The sequence below is a fragment of the Solenopsis invicta genome, chromosome 11 (assembly GCF_016802725.1).
Source record: "Solenopsis invicta isolate M01_SB chromosome 11, UNIL_Sinv_3.0, whole genome shotgun sequence".
Classification (NCBI taxonomy): domain Eukaryota; kingdom Metazoa; phylum Arthropoda; class Insecta; order Hymenoptera; family Formicidae; genus Solenopsis; species Solenopsis invicta.
This window is the reverse complement of record NC_052674.1, coordinates 14,986,900-15,007,024: the sequence shown is the minus strand read 5'-3', so window position 1 is coordinate 15,007,024 and position 20,125 is coordinate 14,986,900. Positions and strand designations below refer to the sequence as shown.

General features: G+C 33.4%; 1 protein-coding gene across 7 annotated transcripts in view; it reads right to left on the bottom strand.

Moving 5' to 3' along the window:
• LOC105203439 (ribosome biogenesis protein NOP53) overlaps window positions 1–20,125 on the bottom strand; it is a 54,760-nt gene continuing 34,635 nt past the window's right edge. For 6 of the 7 annotated variants that reach the window (XM_039454715.1, XM_026140023.2, XM_026140024.2 and 3 more), the window contains 3 exons: window positions 15,788–16,548; window positions 1,678–2,189; window positions 1–404 (listed from right to left, as the gene is read on the bottom strand). In XM_039454715.1, coding sequence (XP_039310649.1) covers window positions 299–404; window positions 1,678–2,189; window positions 15,788–16,546 — 1,377 coding nt within the window. In that variant the 5' untranslated portion in view covers window positions 16,547–16,548 and the 3' untranslated portion in view covers window positions 1–298. Of the gene's footprint in view, window positions 405–1,677; window positions 2,190–15,787; window positions 16,549–18,452; window positions 18,469–20,125 lie in introns of those variants that run through there. The other variant, XM_039454717.1, reaches the window with a different exon arrangement.

Here is a 20,125-nt window from a genome sequence, read left to right as displayed (position 1 = left end):
TTATGTCTTGAAGGCCATCTTCATATATTTTGCTTGGTAAGCATTTTACATACACAATACAGTAAAAATTAATCTTAACTTCTCAAAATTGGTTGATTATTTTCAGCCCGTATAAAATTATAAATACACATCACAACATTTTTGTCACCAGAAATTCAACTGTTAGTTACATAATAACTAGATGTCAGTCACATTTCGAACACCAGTTGAGACGTCGCTGCAACATAAGATACGATGAATTAGCACGCCTGTGACGTGCTTGCTACACTGTTGGCAAAGTATTAGATTGAATCAGACATTAAATCCTGTTTTTATTGGAAAAGGTTGTAGACTTCTCGATGTCATCTAAGTTTATTTTATAATCGGGCTTTATAAACTTTTTCATCTTTGCTTTGTCCCGTTTCCTAAATAAAAAAATATTAATTGTATAATCAATATATTAAAATATATTTTATGAGTAACCAAAATAGTAAATAAATATTAATAATTTGTTCATATCAAAACAAATAATCAATAATTTGCATATTCAATTTTTTTCCTAATTTTTTTCTTTTTTCTATTCTAGTATCTCTCCCTTAAATAAATATTCTCGTTTGAAAAATCAAAAAACTGATTTTTTAAAATATTCTTAATAATTATCGCCTTTAAAACATATTTTCCAAATGTTTTCGATGGTATTTGTTATTTGACAAAGCTATAGACAAGAAAAGCAAGCAATGGATATCAAAACGCTTGACTTAGCACGTGTAATTATCTCTGATGTTTTTGAATAAGTACACACATATATATTTTACTATATTTATTTAGGATATCAGAATTTCCGAACAATGTAGAAACACATATTTTTCTCAAATATTAGTTATGATAAGAACTAATTTTTTTGCATTTTTTCCAGAATTATTTTGTCATTGTTTTAAACAAATTTTTTAAACAATTTTACAGATTCATAAAAATAAAATATATAAAATTTGAAATTTATCCAACGTGTATTTTTTCAAAATCAAATTTGAAAAAATACCTTTGTCTTAGAACGTCAAAAGAAAAAAGCCTGTTAATTTAAAAAATATTAAAATAGTAATAAAGCATGCAAAACTTGACATTAATTTCGATATATGTTGGTAGGCCTACAGCAAGTTGGTAATGCAAGAATATAGTTCCGTAAAAGAAGTTGGTACGGAAAGAGCGCCAGTTTTTGGTTTTGTAATATTGGTTTTGTAACGTTGGATTAGGAGAAGAAAAGAAGCACGCGTGCAAAATGCATGTAAACAGATCGGCGATTTTTGAAAGTTTAACTGATACAAGACGTTCATTCTGTTTTGATTTTTTCTAACACATATTTTAAAAAATTCTCGACAAACACTTTTTTTTTGACTTTTCAAACAATATTCCATTAATCCAATTCATAATTCCTTTGATTCAATTTTATCAAAGCATCTGATTTGAAGTTTTAAGAAATGTAGTTATTCACCTTTGTTAGACCATACTTGAGTCATAGACTGTACTTATGACCATAGTATGATCAATTCCAATTTTAAAACTATCTTAAATAATATCTTAAGATGCTAATATGATTCTGTGATTCGTTAATGTCATCTTAAAACAGTACTTAAAACAGTCCTTAAATATAAGAATCGACCATTAATATCGGCTTTAGACTTATAGTCTACTAATACTTACAATTTTATGACGGCTGGTGCAATAATGTTTCTTTGTTGAAGCGATTTATATCGTTCTTTCAGTAAATTTTTAGAGGGTTTACAATTCCTCAAATTGCCAGTTAATTCTTCTGCTAACTGAAAATCAGGATCAATGGGTTCAAACTTCGTCCTACTCAATGTCTTTGGCATAAGAGATTCCCTTTCATATTTTTTGATACGTTTCTGGCGCAAAAATTCTTGCTTTTTCTCTTTGGCTTCTATTTCCTTTTGCAGAACTTTTAATTTATATATGTCAGAGACTTTTTTCTTCTCAAGTTTTACCAACGTACGTTCTTTAACTGCTTGTTTCTGCTCCCGTTGTTTCCTTTTTTGTACAAGCGTCTTTTTGTTATTCTTTACAGATTTACTATTTGTTTTTTCAGCTGAATCTTCTTGATCATGGTCAGATTTATAATTTAACGTGATGCAATTCTTTGACAAACCTTCTGACATTTCTTTCATCATATTCTCTTCTTGTTTCTTTAATGAAATCTGTAAAGGTAAATAATTTAATGTTGCAAATTTGTATTTAAAAAATAGAAAAAATGAATTAACAGTGACCAAAGTATCTAAATTACAAATTATAGATTAAATTATAAATTAAGGCTAGTTTAAATAATGTAAAAATATTATTAATTTAAAGTAGAATTAACATTAAAGTGTGACTGAATAAGTTTTCACCTAATAAGGGAACCTCAAAGTGTTAAATTCTGATTTTAATGAAATTTTGTATACATATAGAATGTAACAAAACATCCCTGCATCATCCACTCTGTTCGCTAAAACTTCACTGGACAGGCGCCTAGGCGCCGATAAACCGTCACAAGCAAACCGTCACATGGATAATTCGTCGCGCACGTGCAAAACTGCCGAGACTCCGATTGCAGATACAATCCGAACGCGTGAACGCGAGCGAGCCGATCTCGGGGATGCTGAACCACGAGCAGACTCAAACTACACCCGAAAATCCCCAACACTCCAAGATAACGATATAAAAAAAGAGCAGTTTCCTTCGAAGATCGCTATTCCAATCAGATCAGCCTAGCTGATCACATCGAAGCCAGACCCAGAGTCTCAGATTCGAGATGGAGTGCTCTCTTGCCTTAGCCGAGCGTTCTCGGCATCTGCTCGTCTTCTTTTCTCATCTCCGATCCTGGGCCAACGCACGAGGTAGAGTACTCTTTTGCCTCTGTTGAGCCCTCTCGTCTGCTGGTCTGAAATTCTACTTAACCACATCTCGACGACGATTGCAAGAAAACGAGGATAGAGCGCTCTCTTGCCTCCAAGCGATCTCGGTGCAGTCATTCTGTCACCTCGCCCCGGAAAACCCAACCAATCACTAGTGCACTAGGCAAAAAAATTCCCGAAAAGTGCCGATAATTTTTTATTTACCCTAGTACAATACAAAGATACAGAAAGATCTCAAATAGAATCTCGACCAAAAAAACGGACGTAAATTAGGAGCTGTGATCCCAAATAAGCTCAAGAACGAGACAATTAGAGAAGAATACATAATAGAAAATGAAAGATAAAAGATAAGTACAACATATTCAAAGAAATCATAAAGGAAAGTACAAAGAAAATAACAGGAAAAGGCGAGAAGAATAAAGAAGAAACAATAACTAGGAGTAAAAAAGGCAGAAGAGGATAACCAAAGAGATGTTGGGAACAAAAATGCAAAGATGTAATCAGACAAAGAAAGCAAGTTATGAAGGACTTCCTAAAGGGCAAAACAAAACACAGGTACTTTAAGTTGAAGGAGAAACAGGTGGAAACAATTAAAATATTACAAGAAAAAAAGAGAGAATTTCGATAGCTTTTGTGCATCAATAAACAGATATACAAGAATTAAGTAAGTACGGAATATAATAAAAGTCTTCAAGAACGTGCACAAGAAAATTAAAAAGAGGAGATAAAAAAAGAGATAAACAAATTAGCCCTCCTTTAATCTTTCAAAAGTAAAAAACGCCAGATGAAATAAACAAGCAAGATGAGAGAAAATTGGACAAACCTTTCATAAATGAACTATCCAGAGCTTTAAATATGATCAGAAGAAATTCAACTTCAGGAAGAGACGGGATAGAGTACAGTGCTCTGAAGAATCTACTCACGAAAATGATGGGTGTGATGCTAGAAATATTCAACGAAATTTAGAGATCGGGTGAAATACGGAAGGACTGGAGAAACTATCAGGTGCTGTTCATAGATGAACAAAGTAAGGAAAAGGTGAAGCTGATTGCCTTATCATCCTGTGTAGGCAAAATAATGGAAAGAATGGTCAACAAAAGATTAGTATGATGGGCGGAAAACAAGTAGAAACTATCCAAAAATCAAAATAGGTTTAGACGGGGTAGGTCGTATACAGAAAATCTTACAAGGAGATGACGCGAATTTCAAAATACAAAATTAAATGAGATATAATTCATTCAAAAAAGGGCGGTATTCAAAGGTATGAAAAATGTCAAAGCGTTTGAGTGCATGGGCATTCGTTTTTGAGAAATTTGCATGTAAAGTTTGGCATTCGCCGCGCGGTGGGTTAGAAACCGAAGTTACACGACACTTGGCGACATCGGCGCGGCGCAACAATTACTGCAATTTAGCAAGTAAACAATTATTTAGTTCTGCTGACAAATTTATGTAGACAGAGTTATGTAGACGTAGTAATTTGTTAAGCATAAATGCCGATATAAATTATTGTTTTTATTTTACAACGTTCAATTATTTAACTTCGACTATTAGGCTACGTTCCATTTAGACGCTCACATGCTTCATTCTATCTGCTTTTCATATGTAATGAGCAATAAAAATAAATATTATTGAGTGCAATATATGATAAATATGATATGTTCTTAAAGAAGAAATATGTATTATTCTATATATAGAGTAAGGTCACCTATTATGAGATAGGTTCCTAATATGAGCAAAGTTTCTGCTACATTAATAAACGTATGTTATTGATACCATCATAAACTTATTACTCTTGGGTGAAAACTATTTAGTAGAAAATTCATTATTAGATAATGCGTGGAGTGGTTGAAAAAAAACTTTTGAAATTCTGTATGCAGTAATAAAGTCGTATTAACAGAAAAATACGGGATGTGATGATTTGCTTAATTATAAATATTAGATATTTGATAAAATATTTGATGATCGTGAAATCGCAAAGCGTGGAACTCATAATATAAGATACTCAAAAATCCCCATTTATTATTGCATATTCTGACTTTGAGAGTTTTCCAAAATGCTATAGCAAAGTTTTTCATTAAGGGCTTTTGAATTATGAAGCTTAAAAGTAATGGCTTTCAGCATTAGCACCGAGACTTAAAAATATTTCAAAAAGAGTAGATTTTGGAGAAAAATGTTACCTATAAAAGTTTTTAAGTCAGAGCTATTTAATTGGTCAACTAGATTTTGAGTTTGAAGCCTAATTTAAACCTAGGTTCAAGTCGATAAGACCCATCTCATATAACAAAACTCTTTGTGTCTCATATTAAGAATCTTTCTTTTGAATTAGCAAAATCGACAATTTTGATAAAAAATTGCATTTATTATAAAATAAAGTTACAATTATAATCGGTTGCTAACTTTTGATGATAAAACTTAAATATATTTACTATAATTTCAATATAACAATAGGAGTTAATGGTATAAATTTAATAAATTATAAGCCTTTAACAAAAAAGTATCTCATAATAAACGACTTTATCCTATGTACATACATAAATAATATCTTTCTTGTGCATGCTCCTATACATATATCCCATTCTAAAATTTTTATATTTTTCATAAAAGTTTCGGTTTCGGATTCGGCCGAAACTAAAAATCGACCGAATATTCGGTTTCGCCAAAAATAAAATAAGTGATTTTGGTCGGACTCTCCAAATAACATAACGGAAAATCTAGGAGAAAAAATTAGAACAGTACAATTCGCAGACAATATAGCGATGTATGTCACGGATGTAGACCAACAAAATAATAAGGCTAGGCTAAAACAAGCAGTAAATAAAATAGGCAACAGAGCGGTAGAATTAGGATTAGACTTAGAATCAAAAACGTATTGGTAGAGTTTTCTAAAAGTGGATATGTAGACGAGAATATGTACATTAATGTAAAGGGAACTAGAGTGGTAAATGCAAAAGAGACCAAATTTGATTGGAGAATTTGATTGGACAATTCATTAAACTATCGTAAACAAGTAAATGAGATAAGAGGAAAAGTCAGAGCTAACTCAATTATGACATATTTAAATAAAAAATCAAAAGGAATAAAAGTGAATACGGCTCTGATGTTATACAAAAGTATAGTCAAATCCGTAACAGAATATGGCATATTTGTTTACTATCCGGGGGAGAACTCCGAAAAATTGAAATTAGAAAGAGCGCAGTATATAGGACTAAAAACAGAGTTAGGTTTAAGAAATATTACGCCAAACAATATAACGATAGCGGAAGCGAAAGTCAAACTGTTTAAGGACAGAGCCCACCTATCAGAGAGGAAGCAACCGGTGTTCTAGAACGTTCGGTCAAAACTGTTTCACGCTTTTCTGCGTACGAATGCAGGATGTCAGCACACATGTAAATATGTTATTGAAATCGTCTTACAAGTTGAATACTAATTTCACGAGGAAAACTTATGCGAACGAAAATGATTGCAAAAGGCTCGATATTCATAATAAGAATAATCGTTATAAACAAAACGGAAATAAACGATGCTAAATTTGATACTTTAATTTTAAATAGGCGCAAACAATTTGCCAAACAAAATTACAAAGAAGTATACTTAAAATATAATCGCGTGACTCAAATATGACTGTAATTTGCTACAATCCTTAACAAAAAGAAACTACCATGTTATCTATAGCGTGATGGGAAAAAAACAGTAACGTGAATATTGATCAATATATGTAAGTATAACAAAGCGCCTAGAGCGGCGCTCTGTATGTCACGCATCGACGTTGGCCCGTACAAGCGTACTTGGCCGATCACAAATTAACAACGCGCTCGCACGCCCGCCGGCACCGGGCGACGCCGCAGCAGACTCCATCCCGTGAAACCGATCTCGAGTGGCGGGAACACTGGTCACCGACAAGAGCTGACGCCTCCCCGAACGTCCTCGACTACTCGAGATATAGGTATATAAACCAGCCAATTCCATGAAACGTTGCTCTCTGATCCTGTCCGCCTCTCCACGGAGACGCTCCCCCAAGTCTCCGACGGAATCAAGCGACTTGGTTTCCATCGAGCTACTAGAAGACCGTTCCGATTCCACTCCCATCGCCACATTAAGCTCAAGTTAGTTTGGGATTCGCCAAGAATACTTGGTTGGAGGCAAACCAACCTCACCGCATCTCAAATCTGACACTGCCACGCGTAAGGAGGGGTTCCGTGCCTCCACCAAGAGCACTTAGTAGTGTTCCGGCAATAGCGGTGTTAATCACATCACGACAAAACGCGCGTCAAAGCCACGGATCCGTGCTCCGCCGCGCCGTGTCGCGCCACGAAGCTATTGTTCAGGCGAAAACAATACGGCCATCTGTGCCGAGAATCCGGCAACGTCACAAATACGGAACGTCGGATTGAATATACACGCATATTTCGCGAAATACATCTTGCGACACCGTTGTAAATAGATTATTTTCTTGCTGTATTTCTCGTCCGCAACTATTGTCAACCGTCTGAATTGTCATGTCCGTCGTCCGCTTAATTCCAAATTATCAATTCCGTATTATTTCCGAATTTTGTATGTTCGGGATGGCGCGAGGGGCGTTGTCGCTTTTCCCGATTTCGCGGCAGACCGACGCTCGCGAGCGGAAAGCGAGAGCCTGCCGTCGTCAGGCGATGGCACGGCCGCGAGCGCGAACACGCGCTCGAGCGTGGTCAACGGCGAGCGGGAGCGTGCGCGCGGACCGTGTTAGATTGCCAGAGGAAATAGCGACAAATATTGACGCCTTCTGTATTCGACGATCCTTCTGGAAAGATCCGGAGAGCGGAATGTTGTTTACGATCTCTCGTTTTCCCGCCGGAATATTTCCAGAGGGATCACAGTCTTTATAAGGCGCGAGAGCGAGACGCGCGTCGCAGTCGCAATTTGATTTCAAGACAAATAGTACGCGAAAGTTAAAGTGAGCGAATTTTGTAACGGCCTTCCTTTTTCGGACTTTGATTCTGCTAGATCGGATTAGTGCGGCTTTCGATAGGCATCGGAGCGTGCGTGACAATTGTGTCCGATTATAGTGCGTTGGACGAATAATACTTGGAGCGCGGTAAACTCCGTGTTTTTAAAAAGGAAACGCCTTCTTCGCGTTGGCTCGCCTTTTTTCTTTGTCGGGCAGTCGCCTAGACCATCGCCGGTTCGACTCTTCGTCTCACCGTCTTTCACTTGCTCACGATATAGTCCGAGCAAGAACACTGTACGTTATACTTGTCCAAACTTCGTAGTAACGTCTTATTCTTCGTGCACTTGTAACGCACTTTTTCGTACGGTCATTATTATCAATAAACACCTATTTCTTTCTTCCTACAAATGCGAGTCTAATTTCTTCTACGACCCTCCGCGCCCTCGTTTCCCGCCGACCACCGTCCATGCGCAAAGCGGGGTTGTTACACAACTTATATACAGAGTGATTCAGAATAACATATTGGTCCCGTTACTGGCATATTCGTAAGAGAATTCTGAGACAATTTTTCCTTTAGCAAAAATTTGTCCGGAACTTAGTTTTTAAGTTATAAAAAGGAAGAATTAGCGTATGAGGAGTCGGATATAAGTGATACACAAAGGCAACACAACTCACTGATACACGCGGGTGTTTCCATGAAGCGCCTGCTGCGCTTAAATGACATAACGATACAATTTACATTAATACAATTTATTAAAAAAATTGCGAATGCACATTTACATTATTCGTGAAAAATTGTATGATACATAAGTAACTTTATCAAGATAATTATTATTTATTCAAAATATTTAAGAATTGATTTTATCAAAATAAATTTCTTCTGCATTTGCAACATTTTTCTAATAAATTGTATTAACGTAAATCGTATTAAACAATAATTTCATTTTAAATTGTCGCGTTTTGACTTACAGCTTTAACTAATCTTTCGACACTGTTATAACAACATAACCAATAACATCCAGTCAACTGCTTGCTATCGTCGAGTAACACGTGTTGTGTGATCGTAACGTAAACACGTGTTTTTTCAAATAATTTCGAACGCGTCGAATGATTGTAGTGATTAGTAATGATTAATAGTAATTAATAAAATTAATCAATTAAGTTCGTCGCGTCGTTCCGCGCTTATCGATCAAATGAGTAAATAGTGTAAACGTGGTGAAATGTGAAACAACTTCAAGGGACAGAGAACAAATTTTAATTAAACTGTCGCATCGTGGAAATAATAAGTTGATCGCCGTACGGGATAGTGCGGGAGTAAATGTGCTCAAAATTGTTTGAACGCCCCCCTCCCCTCTCCTTCCTTTCCTTCTTGTGCAATTTAATGTGCTACTTTTAACTTGCAAATGATATTTAAGTAATTCCATTTGCACTAAATTTTATTATTCGCCGGCGTACATTCATTATAATACTGTTGCGCCCATGTGTCGCACCTGTGACCATAAACTTGAAAATTTTATGGTCATCCCAATATTTGACGGTCAGATGACAAAGATCGATATTTGACAAGTTAAATATAGCATATTTAAAGTGAGAGAGAAAAAGAGAAAAAAAGAGAGAGAAAGAGAGAGAGAGAGAGAGTTTAATTAGAAATGTGTTGTTCGTGTACTGTTTAAGTGCAGCAAGCGCCTCACGAAAACACCCGCGTGTAACAGTGAGTCGCGCCGTCTTTGTCTACCACTTGTATCCGACCCCTATCATACGCTAACTATTTCTTCTTATATATACACATGCACGCACGCACGCACGCACGCACATATACACATATAAAGGATTTGATTATGTGGCGCGATGGTGTATGGATGTGGCTAGAGATAGAGTGAGGCTGAGTATAAATGTTTGTAGTATATTAGGAAGTATTGGAAAGTAAAGAGATACGATCTAAAGAGGTAAGAAGGTAAAGAAAACGGATAATCGGAGCCGGATGTAGGGGGAAAGGAATTGAGGAAATATTGTAAGACATAGATGGAAGGAACAGGAATAGGTTAGGACAGACAATGAGGCGGGAGAATCCGGGAGGGCCGGTAAGGTAGGAATTAAACATAAAAGGTAAAGAAAACTAAAAGAGCAAAGAGAAAGAGTGTTAGGAGAATAAGTTAGAGAAATAAAATGGTAGAAATAAAAGCAGAAACAGAAATAGAAAAAAAAGCGATAGGTAATGCAAGAAATCAGGCAAAATGGTTTATGGAGAATGAGTGACATATTGTAAATAAGAGAAAGAATGAATGAAAGGAAAGGAGATTGGAAGGAATGTATAGAAGTACGGAGACGGTGAGAGGAGTGATAGTATAGAAAAGAAGTAGCAAAAGAAAATTAGAACGTAAGGTAGGAAATAGGATCAGGTATAGACATAAGTATATATATAGATATTGTAAAAGTAAATATAAAGAAAACAGAAATGTAAAGGTATAGTTGAATGATATAAGTGATTGATTAATTAAGGATCTTGGGTGGCTTGCTATATAAAGAAGGAAACCGAGGGAACTTAGTTCAACGCCGTTGGAGATTAAGGTTATGAAGCATAAAGGAGAAAGAGGAATAGAAAATTGAGGTTATGAAGCATAAAGGATAAATGAAAAAGTAGGACGAAAAAGAAAGAAAAAGAAAATAAATATATAAGACAAAGAGGCGACAAAGGTGTAAGCAGAAAAGAAAGAAAAACCAGAATTTTAGTAAGAATTGGAAGAAGAGGAGGCTGATGGATTGTTAAAAAAGGAGAAACGGAGCCGCATCTTTTGCCTTTGGAGATTGTGCTTACAAAGGTTAAAAAAGGATTGTATAGAACAAGACAGCAGAGGTGGATGCAGAAGAGACAGAAGTGTTCTGTGGATCTTTTTTGCAGCAACAAGTTCACATTGTGGGTAATTCTTGTCACGTTGTATTGGAACGATTCCATAAGATGCGTAATTTTTGCATTTCTGCGTCGGGATACTAAGTCGGGATCTCTGGAAGTCTGGGTAAAAAGAAGGCTATAAGGGTTATTAAAGATATTTGAAATAAGAAACAGGAAAGAAAAAAGAGGAAAGAAAAGAAAGGTAAAAGAAAAACCGAGAAGAAAGAAGGGAGAAACCTAGGAATGGAGGTACAAAGAAAGAACAACGTTTTGGTTGATCAAAAAGCCACCATGTTGTTCAACTGCGCATCCTTGGGAATGGAATACCTTATATTTTTATGATACCATGATTCCAATCAAAAACCTAACAAAAAAGTTTAATACCTAAACAGCTGTACGTATACAAATTTCGCTTAGCGCACGTAAACGATGGCAAACAGAACAGTGACTGTGTCCAATAATAGATCTTCTCGCAGATGGCAAAAGAATCGAAAAAGACAGATCTATACGTTGGACAAAGAGCGATAGCCTGGTCTCGCTCAAAAAACAATCTGCAGTATTGACGTCGAGAAAGTTCTTCGGTTACTATATCCTTTTAACGTGGATGAATAGCAATTTTTTCTACCTAAAACTATTATATAAAAAATTTTTTTATATTTAAAATAGTTTTTAAAATATAACAAAAAACACCACTTTACGCATTAGGGATGATTTGAAACATTAAAACTGTTTTTGGGCCGCAACTGATATTTTCTAATAGATGACTAATAAATTCATTTATTTACATAACGTATATGTATACAAAATTTTATTAAACCTTATTTTACCAAAATTTACCTATCTAAAAATCGACAAAAATAAAGATATTTGATAATTGAATATTGGTTCCAATCGGACCATCCCCTATTCCATATCGGATATCTCTATTTTTGTTGATTAGAACTGGTAGTTCCAAATTGCAAACTGGAAAATGTATTTTTATATTTTTTATTATAATTTAACATAGATGAGAGATACGGCCTAAAGCAAAAATAAAGAAAATTAAATTATTTTTCCAATAACTCCTTCGGTTTTACGATCAAACTTTACTTGCATCTAAAGAACAAAAGCTGCAAATAGGTCCAATTTACCCTATCCTTCCCTACTAAATTTATCATATAAAATAAGCAATAAGTAAATGTTAAAGTCGTCGTATATCTAACATCATTACTCTCAATCTACATAATACAAAAATCAACAAAGTAACTATTCAAATCGATAATGTTAGCGGCAAAATGTAATTGCGTTATCATTAAATTTACAAACGAGGAAATGTGTCGTTACTTATTTGTTACTTAAAAAAGTAATTGAAACGGTAACAACGTTACAAAAAACGCGTTATTTTCCAACTTTAAGTAATATACACTAGGCAACAAAATTATCGCTACACTCATTTACACTAAAATTTTGCACAACTTTAAATAATCATAACTTCATTAAAAATTATTGTGATTAAAAGTTTATTTTTTTCATTTTAAAGTTTAAAGTCTCTACTTTAAGGTGCATTTGGTCATGTTGAATTTTTGCTTTCCTCTTTTCGCTGTTTCTTTAAAAGTAAGGACATGTTTTCTTTCTAAACATTTGCATAGTTTGACGCATTCCACAGGGTAGAATAAATTTTTTTTTGCAAATGTCACGATAGCCATTGTAAAATTTAGAGTTTTTCCTGCAAATTGAAAAAAAAATCAGGTTTGTACGATTTTTTCTTCTGAGGAGTTAAAATGTATCAAAGTTATATATGCATTTTGTCAGTTACCGCCAACATTACCCAGATTTCGATTTGTCTCATTGATGATGCAATCTTCTCTGACTTTATTCGTCTTCAACTTTGTCCTCTTTTTCGACAAAATCCACTTGTTTCTTGATAACAAACCCAAACTCGAGAGATACAGGATCGATGAACACCTATTCTCCTTGCAACATAACTTTGATTCAATCCTTCCAAAAGAGCAATGATTTGTCCACATTAAATGTCGTTTAAACTAGACATTGTTATGACTTTATCGTTTGCTTCTTAAATGACACAGTAAAGAATAAGTTTACGCTTATATAGAATTTTGGTGTTTACAATTTTTGCATAATTCAGAGAAACGCTGTGAAATGTAGCGATTTACATTAATTCCCATAAAAATTGTAAACACCAAAACTATATAAGCATAAACTTATTCTTTACTATATCACTCAAGAAGCAAACAATAAAGTCGTAATAATGTCTAATTTGAACAAAATTCAATGTGGGCAAATCATTGGTCTTTTGGAAAGATTAAATCAAAGTTATGTTGCAAAGAGAACAGGTGTTCACCAATCCTTTATCTCTCAAGTTTGGGCTCGTTATCAAGAAACAGGCTTTTCGTCCAAAAAGAGAACAAGGTCAAAAACAAATAACATCGACTAAAGAAGATAGCTTCATCATCAAATGAGACAAATCAAAATCTGGGTAATGCTGGCGGTAACTGACAAAAATGCATAACTTCGATACATCCTAACTCCTCAAAAAAAATTGATACAAACCTGATTTTTTTTTCAATTTGCAGGAAAAACTCCAAATTTTACAATAGCTATCGTGACATTTGCAAAAAAAATTCATCCTACCCCGTGGAATGCGTCAAACTATGTAAGTGTTTGAAAACAAAACACGTTCTTACTTTTAAAGAAACAGCGGAAAAAAAGCAGAAATTCAAAATTGACCAAATGTGCCTTAAAGTAAAGATTTTAAGCATTAAAATAAAAAAAAAAAACTTTCAAGTACAATAATTTTTAACAAAGTTATGATTATTTGAAGTTTTGCAAAATTTTATGATATAAGTGTTGCAATAATTTTATTATCTAGTATATATCTACTGCTTAACATATTTTCAAAATATTATATTTAAATAAAATGACAATTAGGTAACGTATCAATTTTTCACTTATAACTTTTTCTCGTTTATGGGATTCGACAAAAAATTAAACATTGTAAAAAAATCCTTTGCGCTAATTTTTATGCAAAAAAAAGTATGTAAAATTGCAAGATGATGAGTCAAACTATTTTCATACATTAATCATGCGTTTTTTTTAAATAATAATGAAGAAAAACTTGAATAGCAACACAATTTTATATTTTTTAATAAAATATAAATGTTAAATAAACAAAAGCATAATCTTTACAATAGAATAAACATGCTTTCTGTATCTTTTTTCAATTTTCAAAATTAAATATTCATTTTAACTCATCTAGGTGCATATATCTTACAAATATTCAACAATTAATTAGTTCCGGACTCTCGAAGTTTAAATACAATTAATGAGTGGAAAATAGGCTAATGAGAGTCAGCGCGGGTCAAAGAGCGCAATCACAAGTATCGATATTGAATCATTTAGTCAATTTAAAATTACAAAACGAACATTTTGACTCGCTTTGGAGTCATCTTTAGCGCAACAAAAAATAGTACAGACAGTAGAAAAGAAGCCGTCATCAGTCATCGAAAAACGGGAAGCGTTCAAGTCGCCAACGGTTTGACAAATCCGTGGCATTTTTAACCGTGAAAGTATCGCAAGAGATGACAGTTAACTGTATAATTATCGTATAATTATTTTGAATCTCGAAAAATTATTCTGATTAAAAGTATATTTTCTCGTCGTCATGTCGCAAGAAGTAACACTTCACTATATAATTGTCAAATGATTATTTTAGATGTTAAAAAATTATTTCAGTTCCGACTGTATGTACTCGGATTCGAGCTGTTGACGACTAATAAAGCTTGAGATAAGTTTTATCTGTAGAAATTAATTTCTCTTGACACAGAAAGCACCCAAACGTGACTCGTTTCACACCAACACGTGCTTACAATTTCAAGTCCGAATGCGTACTAACTGTCCGGAACATTACGTTTTACATGAACGTTACGCAAAAGGTCAGGCAGTTGAAAATTAACAACGGCAAATTCAAATGCATAGGTACCAAAAATATTTAGAATAAATTGACGGTACGTCAAATATTACAATAAAATGAGTTAACTTTGTATTATTTTGACGAATTAAATCGATTATAATTTACTCATGAACGAGAGATACGCATGATATAAATATTCGGTGTCCGTTTGTAAGTTGAGACTTTTATCTTGTAAATGAATATGTAGTATTTCGAAAATCATTCAAACTCGAAACCGTGAGCACGTTGGTGTAAAACGAGTAACGTTTGAGTGCTTCCAAGAGAAATTAATTTCTACAGACAAAATTTATCTCAAGTTTTATTAGCCGTCATCAGCTCAAATGGAGATCGACGAGTACGTACATCGCAACTAAAATAATTTTTCAACATCTAAAATAATCATTTGACAATTATATAGTGAAGTGTCACTTCTTGCGACACGACGACAGAAAATATAGTCTCAATTAGAATTATTTTTCAAGATTCAAAATAATTATACGACAGTTATACAATTAACTGTCATCTCTTGCGATACTTTCACGGTTAAAAATGCCACCACGGATTTGTCAAACCGTTGGCGACTTGGATGCTTCTCGTTTTCGATGACTGATAACGGCTTCTATTTCTATTGTCTGTACTATGTTTTGTTGCGCTGAAGATGACTGCAAAGCAAATCGAAATGTTCGTTTTGTAATTTTGAATTCACTAAATGATTCAATATCGATACTTGTGATTGCGCTCTTTGACCCGTACTGACTCTCATTAGCCTATTTTCCACTCATTGTATACAAATATTCAAGTTGATTTATGCAAAATAACATGCGATTCTAAGTTTAGTTCTATAAGTAAATAAATAAATTCTGTTTAATTTATTTATTACGATTTTAAAAAACAATTAATCTTTCATCGCAGAAAAACTTCACATAAATCAATTTGAATACTTATTACTTGAGTATTTACATAAAAGATTCAAATATTTCTTCATTATTTTTATAGTTTCATCAAAATATACTTCTATTTAAGAATTTTTGATTCACAAAAAAGTGCCACAAAATTTTTGATATTACTTTCAAATGCAACAAAAATAATCTAATTTAAAAATAGGTGTAATACATTCTTAATAATGTTAAACTTACTTTTTGAAACAACCGAGTGGTGACCCTGTCTAAATGCTCTTCTTTCTTTATAAGTTCTAATTCTTTCTTCGCAACTTCATTCAATAATTTCTGATGATCGTTGTACGATGGATTGTAAGATGTTCCTGGATGTGGCATCTCTACTGCAGATAAAATAGATGGTTTTTTACCTAATGATGAAGGTAATTTTCTTTTCGTCACTCCTAAATACTTAATCGTATGTCTAACACTGTCTGAAGACATCCATTCCATGACTGTTTCTGGCAACAAGATATTTGTGCCATTCCATATGTCGTCTTTAATCTCTCCTCTCTCAGAACAGTTCACTGAAGTATTTGCACGCAATATATTTTTTAATGCTTTCTTCTCTTTTAATTGTAAAATATTCTTTATTTTCTTTTCCCTTTCATGTTGTAATACAGAATTTATGCGTTCTTTCTTGGCACTAACTCGATTTCTTTTAGAAATCGGATCTGGCACGCACGTATGTGCTTTCAAAGAAACAAAACATCTTGGTTCTTTATTTTTCAATGCTAATCTCGTAGCACGTTTAGAAGTTGTATTTCTAGTTGCATTAATTGCAGTTTTGTCGATTGTAAACAATTGCAAATCTGTGCGCTCGGAGAAAGGAACACCCAATCGTTCTTCTAATCTGTTATTATCAAGAAACGCATCTATATCTTGAACATCACTGTATTTTCTCCATGATCTTTTGGTCTTCTTTGAAACTTTATGCTTCTTAACTTTGACGTCAAACATCTCTGAAAAAAATATGTTGTATTCGAGGGGGAATTCACAACCCAAAATTTTGTATACCAATGCCGATTTTTGGCATTGCTGTAAAACACTGCCGACATTTTTGTACACTGCCGACAATGCTTATTGTTAGTCAATGCCTACAATGCCGTCAATCCTATATTAAAATTAAGGCAATGCCATGCAATTATGAACACTACCGCGTGCCCATTATCATACGCCAATGTCTGCACAAGAATTCTAAAGCTTTCCCGAAGTATTCTACACAATTATACAAAAAACTTCCAAAAATTTTATTTACGAACTGTATCTATACATTTTAATGTAATTGCACATTATTATGTGCTGTCTTATGCATATAACTTCAAACAATGGAACACTAAAAATAATAATAAAAATAATCAAAATAATGACCTTGATATTGTATTTGTTTGTAATCAAAATAAATTTTAAACATTCTTCTTTAAAAATTCTATACATTTTACTGTAATTGCACATTATTATGTGATGTCTTATGCATAGGTATACCTAACTTCAAACAATAGAATACTAAAAATAACAATGTCTGTTAAGTTAGCACCCCCACCACAAAAAATCGAAACGCCACTTATGCCAAAATTAAGTGCTTTTTATGTGCTAATTATGTACCCTATTTGAAATTTTTGTGCTCAAGCGGTTTAGCAGGAAAATGAGATTGAAGGTGGGGGTGTCAGCTTAACGTTAAGCCAGCACCAACTCATATAAATAATTAATAAAATAAAAAAATAAATACACTAGAATTAAGTGCTTTTTATGTGCTTTCCAACGATATATAAATAAATGTTCGTACTCAATCTCTTCGACCAGAAAATCGTCCCGAAAGTACGAATACACATTAACGGTACAAGAGTAAACTACCAGAAAGAAAGCAATTATGAAATTAATTATAGGCTTAAAATATTCTTTTATTTATGTACTTTCGGAATATGCAAGAAAAAATTGTTGTGCTCAACCCCATGATCGAAAAACCGACTCTGAAGTGAGCTCACCACTCCCCAACCACTGACGACAATGCCGTCAATATTATAGGTCACTGCTTACTTTTTTCGGCAGTCCACTGCCGAAATTTTGTACACCAATGCCGGCTGTGAATTTCCCCTCGGTTGTATTTTAATATAAAATATACATAGAACATTCCACGCCATTTCAACCAATTTAAAATTAATTGGTCAGTACATAATTTAAAAAAATTGTAATATTGTTATCGCTTATCTATGTTTTAAGAATTCAAAACTGTTTAAAATTGTAATTATTTAAAAAATTTTAACCTTACGTTCACCTTACTGCGGTGGCTATTTTAAATCGGTGAAATATAATAATTTTTCAATTTTCTAGCATTTACGTTAAGTTCTGTAACTCTTATTCTTTTTTGAATAAATCGAAAGCAGTTGAATAAATCAAATGCAGTTAACAAAACTGAAATTAATGTAACTAGACATACAACTTCCAAACATACTACGAGATTAGTATTAAAGAATAAAGAACCAAGATTCTCTTCACTTTAAAATACTTTTTCTTTTAATACAATTTTTTTTCTAACGTTAATAGTTTTTGTTATTTTAGTTTCTTTTCAAAATACTAATTTTATTCATATAAAGATCGATATGAGCCAAAAAGCCACAACAGTTAGTAGTGTCGAATGTGTAACAATAAATACAACTCTTCAATTTCTAGTTGCTAAGATTATAAAGCGGGGAACCTCATGTAAACGGTCGTTTTTTTTCGATTTTTTTTTAAGTGACAAAATTTATTGAATCTAGACAAAGTACATGATAATATTCACTATTTAAGCTAATTAAAAAATTTTTTTGGTGTTGAAAAATTTCAAAATAGCGGCATAGTAGCTGCTTGGAAGTTGGCTCTTACTTACGCCGAGCAACGCCAAGATCACAAACTTAATCTGAAACAAAAATTTCAAGAAAATTTCGTTAGTTTATGTAAAAAGACACAGCATATAACTAAATAATTAATAAAATTCATAAAATTGCAAAAACAGCGACATAAACAAAATAATCACTTTTTTAAAACAATTTTTCTTATTTATGTCGCCGCAATTTTGCAATTTTTTAAATTTTATTAATTATTTAGGTATATACTATGCGTTTGTACATAAACTAAAGAAATTTTCTTAAAATTTTTGTTTCGGATTAATTTTATGACCTCGGCGTTGTCCGGCGAAAATTCAAGGAACCAACTTCCAAGCAACTGCTGTGCCGCCATTTAAAAATTTTTTTAATTAGCTTAATTGTGAATATTATCATGTAGTTTATCTAGATTCAATAAATTTTGTCATTTAAAAAAAATAGAGAAAAAATGGCCGTTTACCTGAGGTTTCCCCCTTAAACAAAACATTAACCAAAATATACGTTTCGATCCTTCTACTAACGGTCTTCATCAATCTACAAATTGGATGATATAATAATTACAATTCTGTTCGGAGTCCAGATTCTTCTTATTGTATAGTTGACAATGCTCATCTTGTTAGACAAAAAATCTTATTTCAAAATGTTCTTCTTAAAACATCTTGTATAGAAAAATCGTACTTATAATTAGTTGACCGGGTTGCTGTCTACAACACCGTTCTGCCTAAGTATGCCTCGTTAAAATTTAAGGATTTAAGGAAACACTATGACATGTTTCAGACGACTGATCTGTTACTCTGGACTCCGAATTGTAATTATCGTATTATCCGATATGTACACTGATGAAGACTGTTAATACAAAGATCGAAACGTACATTTTGGTTAATGTTTTGTTTAATAGTCTTAGCAACTAAAAATTGAAAAGTTGTATTTATTATTACACATATGACACTAACAACAATCGCAGCTCTTTGGCTTATATCAATCATTTGAATTTTTCAAACTAAGCCTTAAACTTTTTGTTGTTAATTATTAATTTTATATTTTTTCTCACGTTTAAGCCCAATTTTATCACGAAGAGAAAAAAACACCTCAATTTTTTTATATAAACAATGGAGTACCAAATAAGAATAAAAATAACAAAAACCCCTCACAATTTATGTAAAAAAAAAAAAGATTTTAGTTGATTTGCTTAATTTTTTATGTTTTAGTTCTTGTATTCCTAATAAAAAACCTCAATTTTTAGAACATTTCTGTGTCAAGTTTCGGAATTAAAAATATTTGAAGGTCTCTTTCATGATATCGGTTCATAGTGTATACACACCAGTTTGAACTTGTATGCTTGCACGTATATCGGTATGTATGAATGTCCGTGGATGACTGCGTGTGCGTACACACGCGGGCATCTGCGTGCGCATGTATGTGTGTCAGCAAAGATAAGGACCACATGATGCGTCATTCTCGTAGTATTTAATGATTCCAAACCCTCTCTGCGTGTGGGTATTGTGTACAAGCGCGTACGTGTCAGTAAAGATAAGGATTCCACGATTTGTCACTTCCGCACGCACGCACACACCAACACGCACACGCAGAGAGGATTTGAAGTCATTACATATTACGAGAATGACGCACCACGAGGTCCTTATCTCAGCTGATGCACGCACACGCAGTCACGGACATT